The 24239-nt window shown below is 39.8% G+C and overlaps 1 protein-coding gene across 1 annotated transcript in view; it reads right to left on the bottom strand.

The window, feature by feature from the left end:
• Positions 1 to 22781, bottom strand: part of LOC306840405 (ALK tyrosine kinase receptor-like) — a 345354-nt gene extending 322573 nt beyond the window's left edge. The window contains 1 exon segment of the mRNA XM_079369664.1: positions 21135 to 22781. Within this exon segment, the coding sequence (XP_079225790.1) occupies positions 21135 to 21888 (754 nt within the window). The 5' untranslated portion in view covers positions 21889 to 22781.
• Between the last annotated feature and the right edge of the window lie 1458 nt (positions 22782 to 24239).

The following is a 24239-nucleotide window of genomic DNA, read 5'->3' as shown; positions in this document are numbered from 1 at the left end:
GGATATCCCAGTGAGCATCGGCTGTATAGAGAGGAGGGAGCAGCTTCACCCTTTGAGAACTGTTTGAATTACAACTTGAGACATAAAAGGGTTATGTAATAGATTCATGCCCAGAAACTCTCTTCATATTTCCTCCAAAAACTAGTCCTTTAAAAGTGGTCTTGAAGCCAGGTTATGATGAGCTTATTTATCATAAACACTAACAGCAAAGGAAAGTAGTGTGTTTCTATTTTTATTCGCCATTCATTTTACCAGGTAATATATATATATATATATGTGCCCCAAATTGTTTTGAAGAGTTCAAATTGGAGGACCAGTAAATTGTGGTTGGAGTGCTGTCACACGTTGGCAGTAGTGTTAATTGCATCTCATACTACAATATAAAACGTTAGCAATTTACATTAAAATGAATCATCCATGTTCTGAGACGATACTTCCAGACCCTCCATCTTGAATATGTCTGATATTTGAAACGATGAGCTCTCCCAAAGACCAGAATGCACAAACACGTCTCATGGTGCTACACAGAAATGTGAACTATTTTTCATCATCATTACAACTCTTTTTAGCTGCAAATATGTTTGCTCTTTGAGACTCATTAATGAGCACTCTGGAGTAAATCTGGCATAGCTACTGTAAATGAGGATTGCTCTTCATCTGTGAATAAAGTGTCTGGGGCAAAAGGAAAAGTTAAGGAGTTAGACTACATTGCGAGATACCACGAGTCAAGAAGCTCTTCTTGCAGATGAAAAACATACACACACATTTCTCCGTCTGGATCATTAGCTCTTGCAGGTCTGTCTACCGTACCAGGCCTTTTGTAAACGACCTGGTGCCCTGACCACATTGAGTACCGTTCTGGGACTATGTCAAAAGCGTCACACTACATAGAGCCATGCCATCAGTTTCAAGGCTAAGTCACTGGAGCTCGTCCTTTACATGGCTTGTCATTGCAGTGAAAAGATAGACCCAGTCACTCGTGTCTTTTAACAATGCCCTGTGGTATATTGACAAAGAGAGGAAGAGGAGTTGAGTACTAAACCGGTGCCTTTGTATGAAGCCAAATCTCTTATGTCCCATTTTATTCCTTCGTGATACATTGGAGCTTGATTCATGTCGCATTATGGTTACAAGATCGGCAATTCAGAATGATAAAGAACAAACAAAAGAAGATTGTGTCCAAGTTCACTTTGTAACCTTTACTTAATCTGCCCTAAAGCTGATTTCTTTTCTCCACAGCCAGCCCCAAGGTAGCTGCATTCACCATATTTTCTTTGATAGTGCAGGAGCCAAGCATTTTTATAATGAAATGCCTGTAAGGTGACAGATAAGGCCCCTCTCATACTTGTCAGTCAGCAGCTCTGCCCGGTGGAAACTTGAAGCGTATATCCCGAGTACATGACAGTTGAGTCAAGCTTTTCTTTGGAGCGACGGGGGAGAATGAAAGATTGAATCATATGTTTCTCAAAGTGCTTGTGTCACCACAGTGAGATTACATATTGGCCCATTCACTAACCCTGACACCCACTCACCACCAGTATCTGTTATCACTTCATGATGCATTTGGCATTAGCATTCTGACAGTCTTCTTTAGAGGACAGCCAAAGAAATAAGTGGAGCCGATTTGAAATACCTGACCCATTAATGTAGTATTTGCTTATGTATAACAAGTCACCTAACTGGCTCCAAGTGGCTACTTAGTCTGCATAATCTACCTACCTCTGTATCTGACCAATCACACCTTGTTTGTGTCGAATTTAGAGATGCACACAAGCAAAGGACAACAGCAGAAGGGATGTTGTGGACATAATTAGACTGACAAACCACTGCCAGCTGAGTCAATGATTGACTGTGGCACCTTGCTGATGAGCTTTGCTGAGGAGTCTCTGCAGTTGTAAAGCCTCAGTAGTGTCCGGCTTTAGAGGTTTCTTGCATCATGGCAAATTCCCCCAAAGCAAGAAACGGGTTTTGTCTCCACTGTATTTGCAGGTCAGCAAAACCTTCACATTTTTAATAAGCAAAAGTCTGCAGTGCAATCGGCAGCAGCACCACCCTGTGTGTGACCCATTCCCCTCGCTACCTTATTTGCCGGCAGCACTGCTTTGCTTCGCACGACCCCATGTTCATATTCTACTAAGCATCACAAGAACAACCACCAAGGTCAGGCTGGAGTAGTAGCACGTGGAGGAAAGGTGTGTGTGTGTGTGTGTTTTGCATGAAAATCTGTGAGTTGGAGTTAAGGGTACTGAGGCCAGAGTGGGGTCTTGATTTCATGGACTCTGCAAGCATGGCAAGGTCAACACGATGTCGTCCAGCTGGCACTGAGCGAAAAAATCAGAGGTGCTGATCCTTTTTTCCCCCCCCTCCATGTTGCATTGCTGATGTGGCTGCTCGCTGCTGGCTCCAGCTCACTGTTCTAGCAGGATGAGCCAGAGAAGGGAGGAGGCTGCGTGTTGCCTGAAAGCACCCCAGTGCTCCCCAGCGGACATGCGCACATGACTGAACACACACACAAACAAACAAACCCATGCACAAAGCTCCTCTGCCACATGCACATTCATGTCCACACACACACACACACACACACACACACACACTCACACGCACACACATCTGCAAACATATCTGCAAACATTGCCAAGTTTGTGCACATACAAACACAACTGAACTGCTAATATCTGAAGACAACAGAGAAGGATATAAAAGCCACAGCCATTCACTCTCTCTCACTCAAAGAAAGAGAAAACACTGCAACATTCAGCATCAGTGATCAGTTTCTCAGATCAGATTATATAAGTACAAAGTTTATAATGATTCCAATCCTACAATTTGTGAAAGAAGGTTATACTGTATCTGCTAATACCGCTCATGAATGCAGGATACATGAAAACAGTACAGCTGAAGGTCAGGGTCCCTCAGGTAACAAAAGCTCTCTGACAAGCTGCTGTGTGTACAAGGCAAAGGGGGAAGAAAAGTTGATTAAAACAACCCTGTCAAAGGTCCTTGAATGTTCCACGGGAACAAATGAGTCAGAGGCTGCATGACTGAAGGTGGCAAGGTAGAGCGGTGTAGAGGATGATAAAAGCAGAGAAAAATAACACCAAACTAACACCTATATATGTTGTAAAATCATATATTCCCAAAAGATGAAAAAAAGCATTCCTTTGAGAAACTTAAATGACTATAATTATTTTTAAAAACAACTTCTTGATAAAAACAAGAAATTAAAGACTTGATTCTTGTCTGCATGCGTTTGAAGAGTGATCGATTTCTATAATTGTTTTGATTTTATTTAATGGCCCTAAAGAGTTCTTCCTGCAGAGACACACAAAGGCCCGAACTCTTTGCTAAATTGCAATTGAATGATAAGCCATTGTGTTATGAACAACATTTTTTTTAGTTAAACAAGACTATTTATTCAGTAGAGTCATAGTAAAGGTTAAGGAGGTTGATCCCTATTGAAGGAATATATAGATAAATATAGTGACCGATAAGAATCCAAACATACACTTGCTGTAATGGCCAGATAGACTTTAAAGAGAGGAATATGTCCTTGAAGTTGTGAAAGTGATCTGCCAAACGAGGACAAATATGATAAAAGAATGTGGAAAAAATCTATGCAGGAGAGGCTCAAATGTCCTGCCTTTTTGTACTTAACGCTCCAAAGATAAACCTGAAACCTACAATACACATTATGCAACTTCACAGTCTTTTGTTAGACCTTCCCAATGAAGTGCACACCCACATCTTCACCCTCTTGTAAAGCAGTCCATCTGTCAAAAGTAATCCTAGCATTTTAAACATTGGCCCTATTTCATATATAATCTTCATCTGCTTTACAGATAACCTTATCCAAACCCCGCAAAGCAGGAGGTGAGCCTTAACTATGTGTGATCAAAGTAGGGCAATACAAAAGTGCTTGTTTGTGCCAATGACAGGCTCTGATTGTTTTTTAAGTGTTATGTAAGGGATCAGCATCAGAAAGATCTTTTTTGTTCTGGAATTCAATCCTTGAACAGAAGTCTTACTCAAAAAGATTTTTCGCTCTTACATCTTGTCAGAGGTGAACTTTTTGCAAGAACATAGGTTGAAGTATGAGTCAGAGATGGAGAGAAGAATTTGTTGATGGAGCGACTGTTGTTTGAGTATAGAAAGCCAAGCATAAAGTGATTGTTACCAGTGGTAATAAGAAGCAACATAAATGGACCATCTTTGTGTCGAAGATGTTGCCAACAAGGCCGACATCACAGCCATTGCAGTCCATCTAGCAGCGGCTGTCTTAGTTGGTATTCAAGGCCTGTTTTTGTAAAGTCATTTGCTGCTTACAGAGTGTAGTTCAACAGCGCTGTAACAAAGTTCTGCCATCATTACACTTTTGTAGTTGAAGAGTGCACCAACAAAGTGTCCCAGTGTGTCAATGCCCTGTGTGTGACAGCATTGTGGGACAGCGAAGGGAGCATGGAGGACACGGTGTGTGAGCACACAACACACTCAGCCATGCACGTACGCACGCACGCACGCACACACGCACACACACAGGGCTGTTCTGATTGGCTGGCTCCAACATTACACTTTTCCCCATTACGCCTCTGTCACTACTTCCAGTGGCGCAGGAGGGATATAACGACTTTGTCCCAGCATCTCATCTCCATGCGTTACATGCGACACGTGAGGTGTAACAGGGACATAAGTATTCCGCCTTTGAATGGTAACCTGTTAGTGCCAATTTAGGCTGTGAATATTTAAAGGACAAGGCCAAGGTCTAAAGAAGGGGGCTTTTTTTAAATACTAAATGTTCATGACAACCATTTATTCTTTATGACACTCATGTAGTTATTTTTTAAAACTAGGAACAACACTTTGTTGTGGGGTGCTGTCTTGGCTCACTAGGTAGAGTTTAGTCCCATGTGCAGAGGCCGTATTCCTTGTCAATGCAACACAGGATTAGACTTCAGTCCCCAGCACTTGAATCAGTATATCAAAAAACATGACGGGGGTTTTTTTGTAGCTGTATCCATCACTTTTTTTTTTAAAACTTACATAACCATCATCAGTTTTGGCTGACCTATATGAGTAAATTCCTGTTATCATCAACTGGTAGCAGAAAGTTTTGTAACTATCCCAGACATGCAGAGGAAAAAAAACAGTCCAAGTTCACACTTTATCAAACTTCTCAGTGTACTTCTCTCTGCTCCAGCTGAGAAGGTAAGCCGTCTCAGGGCATTGGTGAGTTCAAAACAGCGGTGGCACAGATCAGTATTCACTTCCAGTGATCCCAGCAGCTGAGCAAGTTGCACTTCCATCCCTTTAGTGGGTCAAGACCACTGAGCATGATGGTGCTCGGGCTCCGATAAGCCACAAACGGCTTCTCTCATAGCACTGATGTTTTGCCTCTTCATCTTCGTCTATGCATCTGCTTCTCAACAAACACACACACACACACACACACACACACACACACACACACACACACACACACACACACACACACACACACACACACACACACACACACACACACACACACACACACACACACACACACACACACACACACACACACACACACACTCTCTGATATACAGACAACCAGTCCAAGCCATGTGAATGGTGAGTGGGATACAGGGCAGAAAAGACATGCCAGCCTCCTTTGGAAAAGTGAATAAAAGTAGGAGGAATGTGAGGGTAAGGAGGTTTCGAGGGATAAGCAATTCAGTGAGAAACTGCTCTTCCTCGCCCTTTCATGTTGAATCATATCCCATTAAGTGGGTTTTGTCCTGTGATGAGGATGCAGCTGGCGCACCTCAACAATCCCATTACAGATCATAAAGGGAGCCGGGAATGTGGCCTGAGAGCACTCGGGCTGCTCCTCAAAGGCAGCTCGGCTTTGTGTGTATGGAGACTGTGCCACATCTGTTAATGTCTTTTTAAGTCCAGGTGAATGTTTGGCACATCTCTTCAAATGCTGGGCTCCTGTCTGGCAATTCCTGCTCAGTGGTTATTTTCACAGTGACTGTTTCTTTTAGCAGAAATGTGACTTGGCTTAAGTTTGTGAATCTATCATAGGATTACTCAGTACTGGAAAGACAACATGTGTGCTACATTTGGCTGAAAATTCTTCCTTCATTCTGTCTTTTTACATACGTTTTACATTTCCTTCTTTTTCTTTTTGCTGCCATCTTTCCATCAGTAAGCATAATTTAAATAAGCTTTTAAGTCTCATTTTAGGACCAACAATAGACTCCTTCGTTGTTCATGCAACATTAATAAAAGCTGTTCTTATTATAAATTGAGGGAAAGCTAGCCAGGAAGTGTAGTTTCCGGTACCAAGCTGTGAGAATCTATCTATTTAACTTTACTAATTATTTGGCTGGACAGCAGCATGGTGAGATCTTATTGGCTGGATAACTGACCTATCCTTTGTGTCTCGTTAGAGCAACAAGCCCCACCTCTGTGCCCAGGGTGTGAGTTTTCAAAGGCAGGGCTTCTGCAGGGTTTCTTCTGATACGTTCCATTGTCCATATTTGCACAATATGGCTGTGTCCAAAATGTACAAACTACTGACTAAATGCACATCACAGAAAATACACCACTTTGTAGTTTTGTTGGAATTGTAAGTAAGCATGATGTCCTTTAATGCAATTATTGTATCCCACAAATGCATTGTAAAACATGTACTAATGGTCACTATCTCAGAAAAATATGCAATGATGCATTGTATTTAAAAGCTTTTCATGGGCAGATAGTGTCTTTCTACTTCTCTCAGGACAAGAGACAGGGGTGTTGCTTCTCAACAGGTAATCAAGGCAACTGCTTGGGGCCCCAAAGAACTGACACATTTGAAAACACAGCAGTGGTTTGAAATATGCAAATTTAGCATTGACAGTAGTGAACCTCCCTTCTGACATAACTCACTCTTGATGCACCACCAAGTGTCAAATTCAATATTTCTGGGGTGCTGGTGCGCGCGTCCCTATGCATCGAGGCTGTAGTCCTGATATGTTCACGTCTGGCCTGTGGCTCCTTTCCTGCATGTCTCTCTCCACTCTCTCTCCCTGATTTCCACCTCTGTCCACTTTCCTCCCTCGATAATAAAGGTAAAAAAGCAATCAAAAATAAATCTTTTTAAAAAAATGCAATATTCCTGAAAAAACCTACATTAATACTTCAATAAACTTTCAAAAATAAAGTTTCTGCACATTTTTGAGTCTTTCATATAGTTCCAGTGATGCAATCTTGTTTTTTTTAATCTGGTTAAAACCTTTGGTTTCTGTTGTTAAAAACTGTTGAGGGATAACTTTGAGTCACAAAGTAAAGCTTGTCCAAATCCCTGCAGAAGGTTGGATTCAGACTATACTCCATGATCCAAATGTAATAAAACGCTGCAACACTTTCACACATTTTACAAAACCTTTTTTCATCTCCACACTTTTTGCTACAGTAATTTTGTAGATAAGGTACACATTACAGTTGTAATAAATAGAGAATTGTGTCTGCATTGGAAATTTCAGCAAAGACTTGACATAAAAAAAATATTTTGTAAACTTTGGGGTAGCAGTATGGACCTATGTTTTGGGGTTTTTGGGGCTCCCTATGGAGAAAGTATGGAGTGAAAGTCCCTTTTTGAGAAATGACGATACAGATTTAGCCATCTTTTCAAGATGAATTAAAAAAAAAAGTAATTTGGATGATCCAAAATATTCTGGAAAAAAAGGCTCCATCATATGGGTAGAAAAAAAATCTCTATCATAATCATTCTTTATGGAACTAAACTTTGATGAACACCTGGGCCCATGGATGTCCAGCTTTATATGATTATTCTGACCATTATATGCACAATGGAAGATTCCTCACATTGACTCATAGTCAGCAAAGTCAGCTCAGACGCATGCTAATACCTGTGATGAAACACTGTTTTTCCATACCTTTGTTATTTCCTATATGAGAAGATCATTTCCTTTTCCTCTGTCTGAATTAAATCAATCAATCAATAATCAATAAATCTTTATTTTTATAGCGTCAATTCATAACAAGTGTTATCTCAAGACACTTTATAAAATGCAGATAAAGGACCTCACTCTTTGTCTGTTAACATAACAGAATAGCAGGTAAAAAGACCATGCTTAATGTAATCCTCGTAATTAAAGAGACAGGAGCTGTATAAACTGAGGGTCTCCATGAAGCACCCGCATAAACATTTTCTTAATACATGGCTACTAATCTGGTTGAGTCTTAGAATAAACATTTTACAGAAAGAGCGTTATTCTATTCAGAAATGACCAGACAAGAGAAATGTTCTGTGTATGAAATGATGCTTAAGTTCAACCTCAATACGTCCAAACCTTCTCATATCCCCATTTATTTATTTCCGACAGTCGCTAAGCCTGATGCCATTCTTATTTAAACCCCAATAGAAAGCTAGATGACAAGTTGATTTGAGACCTAAAGCGAGAATATTGTTTGAAGTCCATTCAGCGCTCACAATCACCCTCCTTCATTATTTTCCTCTTTTTACTGAAAGGAATAGAGTGAGAGAAGACACAATCTGTGCAGATGGTGCTGCTGCTTTTAGATTTGTCTTTACGCTGTATGATGAAGTTATGCAAATGTATGTGTATTTAATTTTTTCTCTGCTGGAACATATCCAAAATAGATACATAGAGTAATTTAAATCTGAAAGTTGCCACACATAACAGTGAACCAAAATTTATTTTCTGCCCTGATATTTATGTATTCAGTCTCTGAAGGAAACACAACCATACCATTAAGCCAAACATGGTGATTAGTTTAAAACATTTTTTAAGCAGTTCAGATTGTGACTTTGAGCCTAATCAGAATGGAGTAGGAATACTTGCAATAATTGCATTTACAAATTATGTTTTTGAACCAAATTTAGGATAAAGACATAATATCCAGGAGAGCTGTGGTTGGCTTCAAATATTTATATAGTGGAGAATTGTAGCTTCCTTACATGGTCCAGGATATAAAATTATTCTCTTTCTGTTTTAAAACAAACAAAAACACATCAAAGAACTAAACCTTACAGTACAGAACATCTATAAAGAGGAATACTAATCAATTATTGACAGAAGGAATAATCCTCACATCAAGGACTTCAGAATGAGCAACAAAACAGAAACAGAAACACCCAACTCCACCTTATCAGAAGTCTAAGCAAATTTTAGATGTTATTGTGAAGAGGATTTGAGTTAATTCAGCCTTCCGATTGGAAATTAAGAGTTTTCAAATCTTCTGATATTTCACAAGGAATAATAATCAAATGTTCACATTCTTTAGAGTCTCTGTCATCTTTAAACCCAAAGTTTAAAAGGTGCACTTTCTTTTTATGAAAAATAAAAACATTTTCAGAAAAAATTATCAAGAGAATCTGACTCTGGCTGTGTCTGTAACCAAATACTCAGGTACTGCCCACTACTCACATAGTATACTGCATACTGAATTCTAACCTGCCCGATGCTGTGAGCGACAAACTCAACAAGAGGCCACATAGTTGAGAATTAAACAACATCTGTTCATGACTAAAAATAATTTCAACATAGTTACGTTCAATGTATGATGCTTGTTGTTGGCTGACTCCATTGCGTGCTCAGCCATTGGTTATTCTAAAAGCCACAATGTATGATGGGACGGTTTAGTATGACCAGTATGCTTTTGTGCCATACATAACAATTCTGGCTAATCTAGTAGGCCTATACATGCATTTTCTGCACACACCAAACAGCTTGTTCTGATTTTGGAATGTACTGCAAACTAAATGTGACAGCAGAAATACTGTGTTTTTTAATTCACACTAAAATAGACAATCATTTGAGGAATTGTGTGTTTCATAGACACCTCAAACACATGCGTAGGTTAAGTTTAAGACCCATGATTTTATCCAGCCTCTCTAAAAGCTTTGCTTTTATTTAACCAGTCAGATACAAACATGATTATTCATTACTGGCTCTTTATGTCGCAGTTCATGGGATGTGTCCTCTGCTGCTTACATTTTTTCTGGCCCATTGAAGATATCTCTTGTATTGCAGAAGAGCAAATCCACATATGTAATTTATAACATAGGAGTGATCTTGCACCAAATATCGGAAACACACAACCATTCAGTAACTTTATAAGTAGAACGTTTTAAATCTACATTTTTATTCTTTTTTTATTTATATATCTTACTCAATAACTATGTGAAATTGAGTTTTCCCTTTTAAATTTTGACATGTATGGAAAGAAATTACTGAAAACAAATTTTAGGAAATCTTATTAATTGAAAGTCTGTCATGCTCCATCTGAGGAGTGGGCGGGTGGCAGCCTATAGCCCTTCTACTGACCATCTGGCACTGGTTAGTTTGTTTATGATGAGCAATAGGAACTGATGACATGACACATTTCTGCATGCATCTTAACATGACATCATCATAAATCATACATTAGTCAAGCACCACAAAAGCAAATAACTTACTTTCAAAGTTTCAGAGGTTTTTCTTTTAGTTCGTGAGAAGTTTAGAGGATAGGAAGAGTTGTTAAGAGTTGCTATCTGTAGTTTCCTCAGCCCTTCTGATGTTCCTGTTAGAGTGATTAATACTGGGTCAAAGTTTTATCTCTGCCCCCAGATTGTTAGAAAATAAATTAAATATTCCCATCCTGCAGGTTTACTAATTGGGTGAGAAGTGTTGCCTACAATGGAGACTCTTAGAAGAAACATGGTTTAATTAAAATGTTCTGACTGTTACAGTGTGTATTTATTCCTCCTTCTTAGTTGTAATCAGACAATACTTTATTACAGGTATATCAATATGTGGTCTTACGTAGGAGCAACTACACCTGGTAACTTTCCTGAAAATAACAAGGCACGGTTTGCTTACAAAGGTAGAAAGAAACTCATTTGGGTCTGTGACATTTCAGTCGGCAAATATACAAAAGGTAGGTATCCACTCATTGCACAGTGTGCAACTTCCAGACAAGTATAAGACAACTTATTCATCCACATTATTTATTTATCTCATTATGGAAGTGGATCATCTGAGGGTGTGAGCTACACATTCAGCTCCAGTATAGTATAGTACACTTCCCTATCCCCACCTTGCTCTGAGCCAAACTCCTGCACCCAGGCCTCATATAAGCATCACCATTAATCAAACAGGCAGATTTTTTTTTCTTCTTTTTTTTAGAGAACAAGCAAGTGGCATAAATAACTACAACATCAGGCTAACAAGTAAAAAGGGAAATCACGGCCAAAGTCACCTTGAGTCCAGCTGATTTACAAAACAGTGACACAGGCTGTAACTTCCCTGAGAGTTGTAAATATACTAGCAGACATTAGCAGCTGTTTTCATTGTCACGGTGTATATCAATTTGGGAAGATGATAAATGTTTAAACATTTTTGTTAATATGGCCAGAAAAAAAAGTAGGAACAGTTCACGGGCAACAGTTTCTCTCCTCAAACTCCTGGGTTTCATTCAACTCATGTGACAGGTCGATACTCAGGTCGTACATATCCCCTGCTCAGGCAGACATAAATGATTTCCTTCCTTCCTGCAGGTTAAAAAAAAAATCTGCCATCTCATTACACAGACGGCAAACCTGTTGGATTTGACTGTCGTGAAGAATTTTGAGGATGTTCAGGGGGGAGTCTCGTTAAAAAGGGCTTCATTTTCAACCATCCACACTGGACAAGGTGTCACTGACATTTTTTTTTTTTTTTTCACTCCAGATGTCAGAGCACTGTGCTATGTTTGCAATATGTCAATGATGCTAAAGAAGTAGCATTTAAAAGTTGTAAAAGAAAAAAAACCTAGAAATAATACAAATAACTTATTCAAATATATTTTGGAAAAAGAAAAAGGAAATAAATAAAAAGAAAAATTCTAACTGAATTAAGATCATTTCATCGAATACACAAACGTTGGAAGTATTGGAAAATAAGAAAAATAAACTGTAGTCTTTTATCTTTAAGAGCTCAATGTGAGAAAAATATATTTGTATAGTATAGTACAGTATAGTAGTATAGTAGTGTATAGTATATTTAAGAGAGCAAGTTGCTAATATGTGTTTATTGGTCTCATGTGTTAATATTGTATGTGTTAGACATGCCCTGTACATATATGAATACCACGTTTAGACTTGTGGAACAGGCCCTTTTTAATTAAACATGCCACACAAACCCAATCACAGTTTTTGTATTTATCCAGCAGCATTATGTTGACTAAAAATCATTGTTATGTTTACTAAATGAAATGTGGGAATGTGCATTAGTGCTCCCTTTGTAGAAGAAAATGTGCAGCATTTACAAGTAGCCCTTTGCCATTCAACCGTTTAAAAAAAAAACACTCAATGAGAGCCCCTAATATGTTTAGCTTTATACAGTCCATTTGTCATTTTACAATTTAATTGTACAAGTATCATACTGTTTACTGTGAAGGGTAGGTGTGCTAATGGCTACTGATACACTAACGTTATGTATCTTATATAACATAATTTAGCAACTCATCAGTACTCTACTAACGGGCCAGCTGGCTAGCTTCTATGCTAATCTGATATGTTTAGTACACCGAGAGAACCCTTTGTTCAAATAAAATAAGCAAGTTTGAAAAAAGTACATTTTGAAGAATAGAAATATACACAAATCCAAATCCATAGTTTTTATTTTAATTAACAATTAGTATTTCTGTATATTTATATATATGTTTTTGTTTGGTTTTTTTTGGGGGGGGGACACTGCGTTTACTCCCTACTTGAAGTCCTATGAACCATTTAGTGACTAAGTTAGCTCAGTCAAACCGCACTGACATTCATGCAGCATAAATGCCAGCAAGCTTCAAGGTATTTACATTGGAGAAGCTGTGAATATGTCACTTTTCAAATTATAAGCAGAATGAATCAACTCATCACTGACAAACACTGGAGAGCAGCTGCTGCAAAGCAGCTTTTTTTCCCCTTTTAAAGTCCTTGCTGTTTCCTTTATAGCAGTTAACATTGTGACACGTGCACTTGATCATGCTCAGTTCAACTTGCAGAATCGATCAGCTAGGCGCGGCCTCATGGGCCCGCTGGGGCACGATGACACGCTACTGACTCCTTGAGTGAATTGATCATAGAAATGCATAAATAATAAAGTGGCATGTCGTTCTGACTTGTTATTGATTCTCCCATTAGCAGCTGATTGATACAAGCTTTAAATGTCAGGAGTCACATTGATTGGCAAGAGTCCACGCACTCACTTGCAAGTTCATGGTACTTTTCCTGTGGCTCTGCGCTTCCCACCTGGATGAAATAAATCAAAGGTCAGCAGGCGCACTCTGTCATCAAGCTGTATTTGGGCTCAACGTGTTTAACACACTTGGCCATGTTCACCCCGCTGCTTGACTGCATTTTGGAATGATTTCCCTCCAACTACTCCACACAAATGGGAAACTTTTCCATCATGGAGGAAGATATGGCATCTTAGAGAAACAACGTCACCACAAGAATGCAATATTTGATCAGATTCATCAATACAGCACATCCCTTGTGGGATTATCCATCCATACATTTAAAGAAGAAAAATCCTCATGCCATCACGCGGACACACAACAAATACAAAAATGGATGCAATTATTCCAAAGATTTTCTGGTTAAGACATTGCTTTTTCTCGACGATAATATTTCAAGTTTTTTAAACCTTTGCTTTAAGTACCTCATGTTTAAATATTTCTGCAGTTTGTATATTTTAATGAATGTTTTCAAGATTATTCCGCTTTGACTCCAAACAGTGCGTCAGTTCTTAAAATAAAATGAACAGATTTCTAAGCTGTAGTTATAAACATACAACACCATCAACACCTTACATCAACTCCAAATTAGTCCAGCTATCCTTCTAAAGGCCAACATGTGGCAACGTGTTGCAAATGCACCTCTTATGCATGTACAAGGTCAGGTCCATTGTTTACAAAAAGGCTTTTCTTGGGCCAACTTGTCACACACTGACAACCAGTCACGCTTATACATTCATGCATACAGGCCGCATGCTGTTGTGCCCTGTGATGCAACAGACTGACTAAAGCACTGTTTACACAATGTACTCTGACAACAAGTGACCTCCTCTTGAACAGCTGATAACACCTGGCATTAACATTAATTTCTCAGTCAACATTTAGAGACCACTTGTGATCAGATGTTATTGTCCTGCTTAATTTTCAACCAATTACATCCATAATTGATGCAAAAAAAAAAAAACAGTTGGTTAAAAGTTTGATGCACACTTGTGTTGCTGTTAGAAAACAAACAAGTCTGTGATGACCAATTTAAAACTAAACCTAAGTTAATTTCTTTTATGCTTTTTTGCTTGCCCTGCACAAACTACTATTACTATACTATTAAGTCAATACAAGCTCAAGTTAATTGAAATTTATGCTGGATAATCATATTGTATGAACTATCAATAAAACATTCTATTAAAAAGGGATACAAAAAGCAATAAAGTAAAATTTTCTGCTGTAATTTGCAAACAACACACACGCCGATCCTCCCTTATTCAGACCATCACTAAAAAATTTCGTCTCTCGAGGCTCAGCATCTTTTTCAGATGAAAAGGGAAAAGTATTCGGGGACGTTGAAAATTAAAAGTGCATTCATCTTTCTAGGAGAAACCTCTTTCAAAAGAACCACGAGCAATGTGGGGTAAACAAGTACCCAGCATGTAATCTAACTTTATAAATTTACTGTTGACTTTATTTCTGACTCAGAAGAAATTGCGATATTTGCCAACAGCCAAAACATCCGCACACAAGGATTTTGCTTTTAAGCCTCTTAAAGAAGATGGCAGACTGGGGATGCTCAATAGAAGAAAATAAAAATCATGAGGGTGTGTGTTTGCATTTAGGGCAGATCTGAGGGGAAAACATGGGGAGTGAAGCCTGCGACACACAGTCCCCCTTTATAGCATGATGATAGCAGTCGTGTACTTCAATCGCATCCTGTTCAGCATGTTTATGAAGAATTCTTTTACTAATGGCGTGCAAAGAAACATGAGCATCTGAAAGAGCTCAGCAGCAGGTATGAACAGGGTAATGAAGCGGGGGTCCCTACTTTCTCTTGCTTCCAAAGCTGAGATCATTAAATGATTCTCTTGCAACCTATTTATGGCACCGTTTGGTGAACATAGCAGAGGTTAATAAAGTAGAGGTCAACTGTTTATCGCACCTCCCCACCACTGTTTTCCCCTTCTCCTACTCCATAACTCATACTAGCATTCCTCATTAATGATCTCCCCCATAGGGCGAGTAAGTATGAATGCACTGTGCAGAGTTTAATGCTTTGATTCCCGTAGGCATGTTTGCCTGATCGTCAAATTATTCCTGCTGCCATGTCTAGTATTTATTTCATGCTAATAGCCTACAACTTACCTGGGGCTGAAAAGCAAGTGTAGAACGCACATTACACAGAAAAATGCCAAACAACGGGCAATCAAGGGTGGAGAAAGCTGATAGAGCGAGAACAATACACACTGGAGCCTTGAGTTGAGTCATTTCATATGGAGAAGGGAGGGCACCACATGGGTACGAGGATGTGTTACTGGAAGGAAAAAGAAAGCAGCGACAACAGGTATGTGTGCGTGTGTTGGCGTGTTTGTGATTTGTTTAGGGCGAGGTGTGCCTGTGCATAAACAGTGTGTAAACACAGTCTAGCCTTTTAGAAACGCATAATGTAATAACCGCTTATGATAATAACTGCGACTCGGCAAACACACAACAAAATAATCCTGCAGGGAGAGGCGAGCATACAGTGCGAGGCTTACAGAGTGATTGGAGTCCACCTGCAGGGATTTTAAACCTCTGCGCACCTCATGGCTACTGTCACTTTCTTTCTTTTTGAGCATTTTGAGCACTGAAAGGAGGCAAAAGCTGGATTTTTAGGTCCCTGACTTGAAAGAAACATTTACAGAAACTGACAACACACGCAGCTACAGAATCACCATCATTGTGGTATTTTGTAGTTTTCAAATGTTTACTCAGAATGTTTCTCACATATTTTCGTTTTACTTGAACAAACAACCTACATGTGTCTGCTTTCATTAACAACTTACAGGTTTTTCAAAAGAGAAAACAAGTTGAGATGAATGGAATCTGAAGTGACCACCGTCTAAAGTTACCCATGAAGCACTTGGACTCTCAGTTGTAACAGCTCAAGTAACTGTTTTGAACATGTTAGGGTATTGGTCCAAATACAAAACAGCTCTGTACCCCTGTTTGAAAGACTACATTTAGACTTGTGTGAAGACCATATCTTGTTTTATATGGAAAGAATATTTTAATATAATGAGAAAACAAACACATCAACATTGATGTTTACAAGATTTGTAGTTTTTGAGAAATACAATAAAGTAAAAAAAAAAAAATGTTTTCACAAATCGTAAAATTTAATGAATCAGTTTAGCATTTAAAGTAGACTCCACAGTCACTGATTTCTCACCTTTCTTGTGTACAGTGACAGGTGTTGGCATATCAAAATATACAGGTGTTACTTCTTTAAGTTAATGACAGTGCTGAAAACACAATAGCCACTTTGTATTCTGAGAGAGGGGGGATGTTCTTTTTTAAAAGACTCACTCTGTCTCTTAGAAGTGGCTGCTTGGAGGACCACTGTTAGATTTTCTCTGACTGCCAACATTTTGTAAGAATGTCTTTTTGGCAAAGTAAGTTTCAGACATTACGTTCCGTAACACAATATTCTGTCTTGGCTGCTTTAGAATTGTGCAATAGCTTTTACTGCCTTGATAACCATCCCTTAAAATTGACATCTTTACTCTGCCTCAGTTGTCAGTGAACTCAAACCCTAACTCCTACTTTTGTGCCATTTAGTTACGACTGATTACTGCGTCTCCCTTTGACATTAGCTGCGAGTGACATCTATTGTTGTGAGTGTGAATTAGTGTGTACAAGTCTAGATGCCAAACATGAGAAGATGCAACTTTTTTCAGAAGTATTTCAAGAAAAGGCTATTTGGGCCCAAAACGTAATTATTTTCATATTGCAACCAATTAAATGAATAAAAAAATACATCAAACAAACAATGTGCAAGGCAACACAGCTGAAAAATACTGACAGCACAATAGCTCAATTCAAACACAAGGCAGTGTAAAGCAAAAAAAATGGTATTGTTCATTTAAAAACAATGTCCAGAACATAAGTGTAAAACCAAGGATCAAAATTACCAGCATTCATGAATAAATGCTAAAACTATAGACAAACACAAGAATTTGGCTCGACAAAATACAAACACACATACTTTTGATATCTCCCTGCTGAGTGGAAAAATCCTGCTAGGCAGGATGATGGCATTTACCATGGGAAACTGTGTGAAATGTATATCACATGCTAACACACCGTTTATAATTTTTGTGATACCTGAGTCATCACCATGGCAACTGAGAAAGCTCCTTCTGCAGGTCGAGATTATCAGAAGATTAACACAATAAAACAATTACTTGACTGATTGCGATAATGCTCTCTACTATTCTCGTTTTACAACATGAGTGAGTGATGCAGCTCTCATTGCCGAATTCAGCTGACCTTCATGGTGATGTTTTGTGTGAGATGACAGTGCTAGTCACACAGACAAGATTCACAAAACATCAACAGCACAAAAATATATTATGAGAAATAATACAAGGTTTGGTATTGTGTTTTCAGTGAGAACACTTCTCCCTATTTGAAAAAGTCTATTTCCCAAGATGTGGCAAGCTTTAATCCAGACTTTTTGACACAAACAAATATGATAGATACAATGAATGAGTAATGCACAAAACGAATGTTCATATCACAGAGTTTTTCTGTAGAGTTGCACAAATCATGCTGTTATCTGTACTTTTTTTTGCTGTAGTTCAATAAAAACTCTCTATGGTGATGTGATTTCAATGCTACCCTACATCACAGATTTCAAAAGAATGGATGTCCCTTATTATTTTCCTGCTGAAACTTCCTCCAGGAAGTCTCTCCGTGCTCCTCTGAGCAGCAGGCTTCCTTGATGATGATGATTAAAGACAAGATCAATTTGTGGGTTATGCGAGGATAACAAATGGTGGGGAAATAAAATCTGGGAAATGATCATGGTTGTCATAAACAATGGATGACAGCCTGTTAATTCAAATGGGAGCTGCTTACTTTGCATTTCCCCACCGATAAGAATCTATTAGTACACATAGTAAATGACACATTATGTATTTATCACTATCTACTGCCAATGGATTGAAACATGATTTCCCAAATTAGGCTTTCCTAAATGTTCTCGATTGCCAAATAAAAAACCCAACGACAGAGTGCTGGGAAAATTCAAAGGATCGGATGTTTGCGCCTTCCTGAGTGCTAGTTTTCTTAAGTTTGCAGGTACTGGTGATACTACTGATAATGCACTAAGTCATCAACAAATTAACTGTACCAACTACAACAACTGTCCAAAACAAGGCAAAAGCAGTTTTATTTGGTGCTGCCAGGCTGGTGCAATCAAACTATAAATGACTATGTGGTCAACATTGCCCTTAAATTCACAGAGGGACTTTTATAGGCTTACGTTCATATGCTCATTTCTACTTGGGAATTACTTGGTAGTGGTCTGAAGTGGGAAACAATAGCTAATTCGTCCTGAATTGACTAATTCACTGGCTTGCAGTTTACCTTATAAGCTGCTGTGACCAATGCAACCAATGCCTGATCAATACACCATTGCTACTGTACAGATCGCTAGCTAACCAAAGCCTTCTTGCACACCATTACCCTTGTTGCTATCAAAGTGGGATGTTAGTGAGCTGGCTGCCATAGTACATCAACAGATTACCTGGGCTACTAAAATACAACTGACTCATTATGAATTAAAGTGCTATGTACTTTTGGCTGCATCTTTTATCATGTGCTTAAATAATCATAAAGGTCTACTGTAACTAACATGACGCAAGTCATTCTCATTCACTCGGTTCATCTTTTCATTCTGGCCAGGGCTCAGGGTGTTTGTGATTACCCAGATGATCGGGTATGCAGTTGACATATCAGCCACCAGTTTTAATCAGTTTTCAATTAAGTTAGCTACGTAAGCCTTTATTTCTCAGCTTTTTGTTAAGTTTCATCAAAAATGGTGTCTTTGCCTAATCTGTCAACATGAATCTCTTCGGCCACTTCACCAAAATGTCTGAAAAATCTGTATTCCATTTTTGGAAGTCATTGCTGCAGTGTAAAATCCCAGCTACAGAAAAACTGCAAAGCCATACAGGCACCAACAAGCCACTCAAATAAAAACACAAGTCTTTTACAACGATATTCCTGACTGACAAAAATAGATGTTTCACAGTCGGATAACCTTGTCAGAGGGACAACATCATTATTCTGCATCCTCCTGAGCTTTACAATTTATGTCCATGCAAAACATGAGCACCTCATTTCAGTGAGAATACTTTTTCATTTAAAAACAACCCAAAAGCTTGTTAGAAACCTTTTGCTGTGTTGGGATAAAACACTCAGAGTCAAGAAAATCACAAGAATAAGAAGACAGAGAAAGGTAGCAGAAGGAAGGCATGGATAGGTGTATCTTACTTTAAAGGTTACATTTTGTCAGATGAACACTGATGTAAAACAGAAAGTTAGTTGAGATTTTAGAGCTGCATGTGTTTCAGTATCAACCCAAGTAAAGTCCTTTGTAATTCCAAACTTTTTTCAAAAGCAGGTCTGCCAAGCCCAAACACTGTTTGTCCATTCACACATTCATGCACACTCGCAGCTGGAAGCGACCCAGTATGGCCTGCGACCAGTTTGATCTGTGAGCCACTGAGCAGCTTCACTGTTGTCGCTTTATGGTTCAATAATTTACTTCAGAGCGCCTCGATGGCTGTGATGAGATGAGGGTGCCCTAAGAAACAGCCACATTACATCATCCCCTGCTGGCCTCCCACCTGCAAACACAACCAGCTGTGTTGTTGGAGTGCCTGTTGGGAGCTGGAGGGGAGGTCCACACATCTGCTTTACAGTTTCACATGTTCAAAACACTTTAACTTTGCAGTTAGAGTAGATGCACATAATCTAAATACTGCATATGCCATGGTATTTAGGATAAATCAATGCAAAATGCAGTAAGCAAAACATGTATGTATTTGCTGTATGTGGTTGCACATTTATTCTCTGCTCACACACACACACACACACACACACACACACACACACACACAAACAGGATTGCTCCCTTTACTCCAACAGCTTACTGCCTAGAGGTCCTCTGCTTTACTCATGTTTGATAGTTTCCATTGCTTTTTTTTTCTGGGCGAGCCTCTCATCAAAGTGATTAAGCAATTATACTGATTGTGCCAATGCTCAAAAAGACTGAGGGAAGGGCCCTTGAGTATTGAGTGCTAAAGCTTTCTTGAAGATAACGGCTTAATATGCATCCAATCAAAATAAAACTCGGTCTCTTAAATCTCCAACCTTGTGTCTCAGGGCATTAGGAAGGCATCCCTAAGGAGAAACCGACGGAGGAAAGGGTACCCCTGTTCCTACGTATAGGCTCCATGCAACATCAAGGCATGTTCTAATCTGACATTAGGGCCTCCTTTTCACTCCGAATGAAATAATAATTAACTTCTCAGAACTGTTAACGATAGGAACCTTAAGTTGCTGCATGTACTGAGCATGGATCCCATACTGGAAGTAATCAAAGCGTTTGGGAATTAAATCAACATGCAGTTCGTCTCTTAGCGCTGCTGTGAGCATAAATAATGAAGTATAGGAGTCTGGTGAGTCCGCTGGATCACAGCAGACAGATTGAAATGCATAAATCCCCAGTGTTGCACACAAGCGCGCACACAAGCAAACACCAGTCATTATTTTCCTGTTGAAAATACCAGCCTTTCTGCATGTGCTGACTTTTCTTTAGCAGCACACGTCCCATTAAAACCAGCCTGTGAACACGCAGCCCGCATGTTTAGACATACTGGATTCAACATGAAAATGTAATCACAGCAGATATCAAATCACAAGCGTGACGGACGAGCTTGAATGCCTGATGAGTCCAGGAGTGTGAGCGCGTTTTGGGGTGTGGAAGAACAACATGTGGAGAAGTGAGACAGATCCACAAGGAAGGAAGGAGGGAGAGAAGGAGAGGAACTCACCCCGAGAGGATATTTGAAGGAAGAGGCGGGGGTCTGCAGCGCGTATAGCCGCGGTGTAACGATCCTCTATCCCGGGCACCTGCGCTTTTTTCTCGGGCATGAGCCGGACCCTGAGCCGCCCTCCCTCTGCACCTAACCACCACTCCAGAATAGTTGTGAGGTCCATTTCCAGCGTTAGCACCGGGGCCTCCTCGTACACAGACAGCCCCCCGCATCCCGTCCTCACTATATCCTCCCCTATTTCCACCACAACTTGGTTGGATTTCCTACTTGCTTTCGTTAAACCCAGTTTCAGAACTTTGGACAGCGGCCGCTTATGGAAGAAGGGGAGCTGTCCATCAGCAGACGCATTCCTCAGTGCAGAGTCCGTACCAAACTTGGGGTCCACATAAGTAGCTATGGTTTTCTGCAAGGGTATGCAATGCATTTTCAAGTTTGCGCGCACCATATAACATCCGCTAAAAGTCTGGCAGTCTCCGTTCAGGGGTCTCTTTATGAACTCCGCTAGGTAATAGCGCAGAAGAGAGGGGACCGCAAAATCTACAGCCAGTGTTTTCCTCTTAAGCCTGGAGTTTATGGTTTGGTTCAAGTCTCTTTTGCCCCCCGTTTCCCCGCTGCTACCGCCACTGTTGCTGATGTTGCTGAAGCCGGCTAGGGGGAGATCCATCCCCGTTGTGGTCCTTGGCGAGGCGCACTGCAGCCCAGTGAAAAATGCCGCAGAACAAACAACCAAATACAAGATCCTGGTGTTCATGGTGAAATAGTTTTAGTCTTTCGTTTGGGAAGATGCACCCTTTAATCCAAGTGTTCCGCGCTTCCCCTCCGCTCTTGTCACATATGCAGCGCAAGATCTCAAAGTGCGAATCGATGATCCTGCGGGTCCTGCGCCTCTTCGCCGGTGCGCATCCGTGGCAAGACGAGGCAAACTGGGGTTTACATTTGTTTGCCGCTGACTGTTGCAGCTCACGAAAAAAGTGCCATTTCCCCCTCTCTGCTCATCATTTACGCACACACGGACCTACTCTCACGCACAAGCCGTTAAAGACAATGCCTTCCACGCCGGTGCGAACGCAGCGAGCCGCACTCTGGGACGCTGATTGATATGCCGGTCGGGTCCGCTCCGGTGGCTTTCAAAGACTCCCTGTCTCTTGGCACAGTTGTGACGGCGGTACAAGTGGTCTCTCTGTCAGCAGTGGGAAGCAGCAGCCTCTCTGTCCTCCTCACAACTAAATCATGAATGCACAACGACTTTTGAGCAGCCGAGCATCAATTAAAGTTTAAAATACAATCATATCTTACAGTCGGGGCTAATTGGAAAGCCCTGCGGCAGTCTCGCAGGTTAATTGTTTGCTGAGGATTTTTTTGCAATGAATTGGTTAGCTGGCAGCTCCGGTCTCGCTTTTGTCATGCCAGCACATGCGGTAAAGTCATTCACACATCCATTTGACGTCAACACAAGTCGTTTACTCCGAATACGACTCCCCTGCGAAAAACCCTTCAGCTGTCAGCGCTGGAGCTTCCGCCGTTCCGGACGCGTCTGAAGCGCCCTCAGCGCAGTCGTAATACTGCTTGTATATTTATTAAAATCTAAAATGCCAGCAACAACAGCAGCACCGCTTCACAGTTTGTCTCTGGTGGATTTTTTTTTTCAATGAATCACCGAGACTCTGTGCGTCCGGAAATTGGATTGGATTAGTCGCACACTCACCCGGTTATGTGCAAATCAAATAGTTTCAGTGGGAGGCCATTTGAGTTGGAGCCCATTTGGCTTTATTTCTCTCTTATATGAGGAGGCCAATATATCTTTGAAACATAGAAGAACTATCTCTCTATCTTGACAGTCCATTTGCTATACAGACTAGCTCCTTAAGTGGGAATCAAGGGGTCATAGTGTTGGGGCAGGAGGGGGAGAAATGCCAGCAATACTCCCCCCTTCTCTCCCTCTCCCTCTCCCTCTCTCTCCCTCTCCCTCTCCCTCTCCCTCTCCCTCTCCAAAAGTTGACCGGAGGAGACTCCCAACACTAGATGGCGTCAGGTATACTTATGGTAGTTCAGGAGAGATAGTTTCACGGGACAAATCCATTGATGCTCTAAAATTGCTCTGGAATTTTTTATACGGCCTCATTACAGTCTTATCAATAGAGGAGGATGGGGGAATTATATGAGCATTATGAGCTGCAGAAACACATAATCCATACAATACAATAAAGTCATAATTTGGAATCTAAAGTCAGGCAGACAAATATAATTGTTGGCGTTATTATCACAATTCAAAATGCCTATAGAGCAGCAACATTTAAGTAGGAGCATTATTTCTTTGGAGATGTATAATGGGGACAAAATGTATCACCACACTTTCTGAGTCAAACAGAGTCAGGCAGATATAAAATCACTAGCTTCATTTATGGACTATGAACCAATTTCTTTTTAAATCATCAAATAGTGTTAACATAAACATTCTTTGGTTTTCTTAATGTATTTTTTTTTCTTATAGCACTGCAACAATTTGTACACTACTTTAAAGCTGCAAAGAAGAGATTTGTGCTGTTTATAAAACACACTGAAATTAATACTGATGTATGATCTGGAAAAGCAAAAGACAGTCAACGACAAGATTGATCCTTTCTATGTTGTTAACAACGCAGGAGGGGGTAGGGGTCAGACAAAGTGTTAAGCTGCACTCTGCTTAAACAGCCCTTTGTCTTTTTTGACATTTGACAAAAAAAGTATGAACTGCTTCAAATCTTTACAAAAAAAAACAACAGGATTGTACTTCAGCATTTTTGGGTATGGTAACTTTGCCACTGCTCTCAAAAGTTCCTGCCACTACTCCTACGAACCACTTTGACCAGTGGCATAGCTGAAGTACATTTTTTTCAAATGCATTTTTTACATTTTCATTTTCATACATTTTAAGTTATTTATATAAACTCAAAACAGTTCCCTTAGCACTCTGTTTTTTAAAATAAAAAAGTTATCATTTTTTCAAAACAAATTCTCTGTGTTTTGTGTTTGGGTCACAGTATCTCTGGCTGACTCATGAATGAGTGAGGTTGTGTTGATAGAAATAATAACAGGTAATTATTGTATATGTTTAACAATTAC

Source organism: Symphodus melops (assembly GCF_947650265.1).
Source record: "Symphodus melops genome assembly, chromosome: 19".
NCBI classification, from domain to species: Eukaryota; Metazoa; Chordata; class Actinopteri; order Labriformes; family Labridae; genus Symphodus; species Symphodus melops.
The sequence above is the reverse complement of the archived record's forward strand: the minus strand, read 5'-3'. Positions and strand labels throughout refer to the sequence as shown.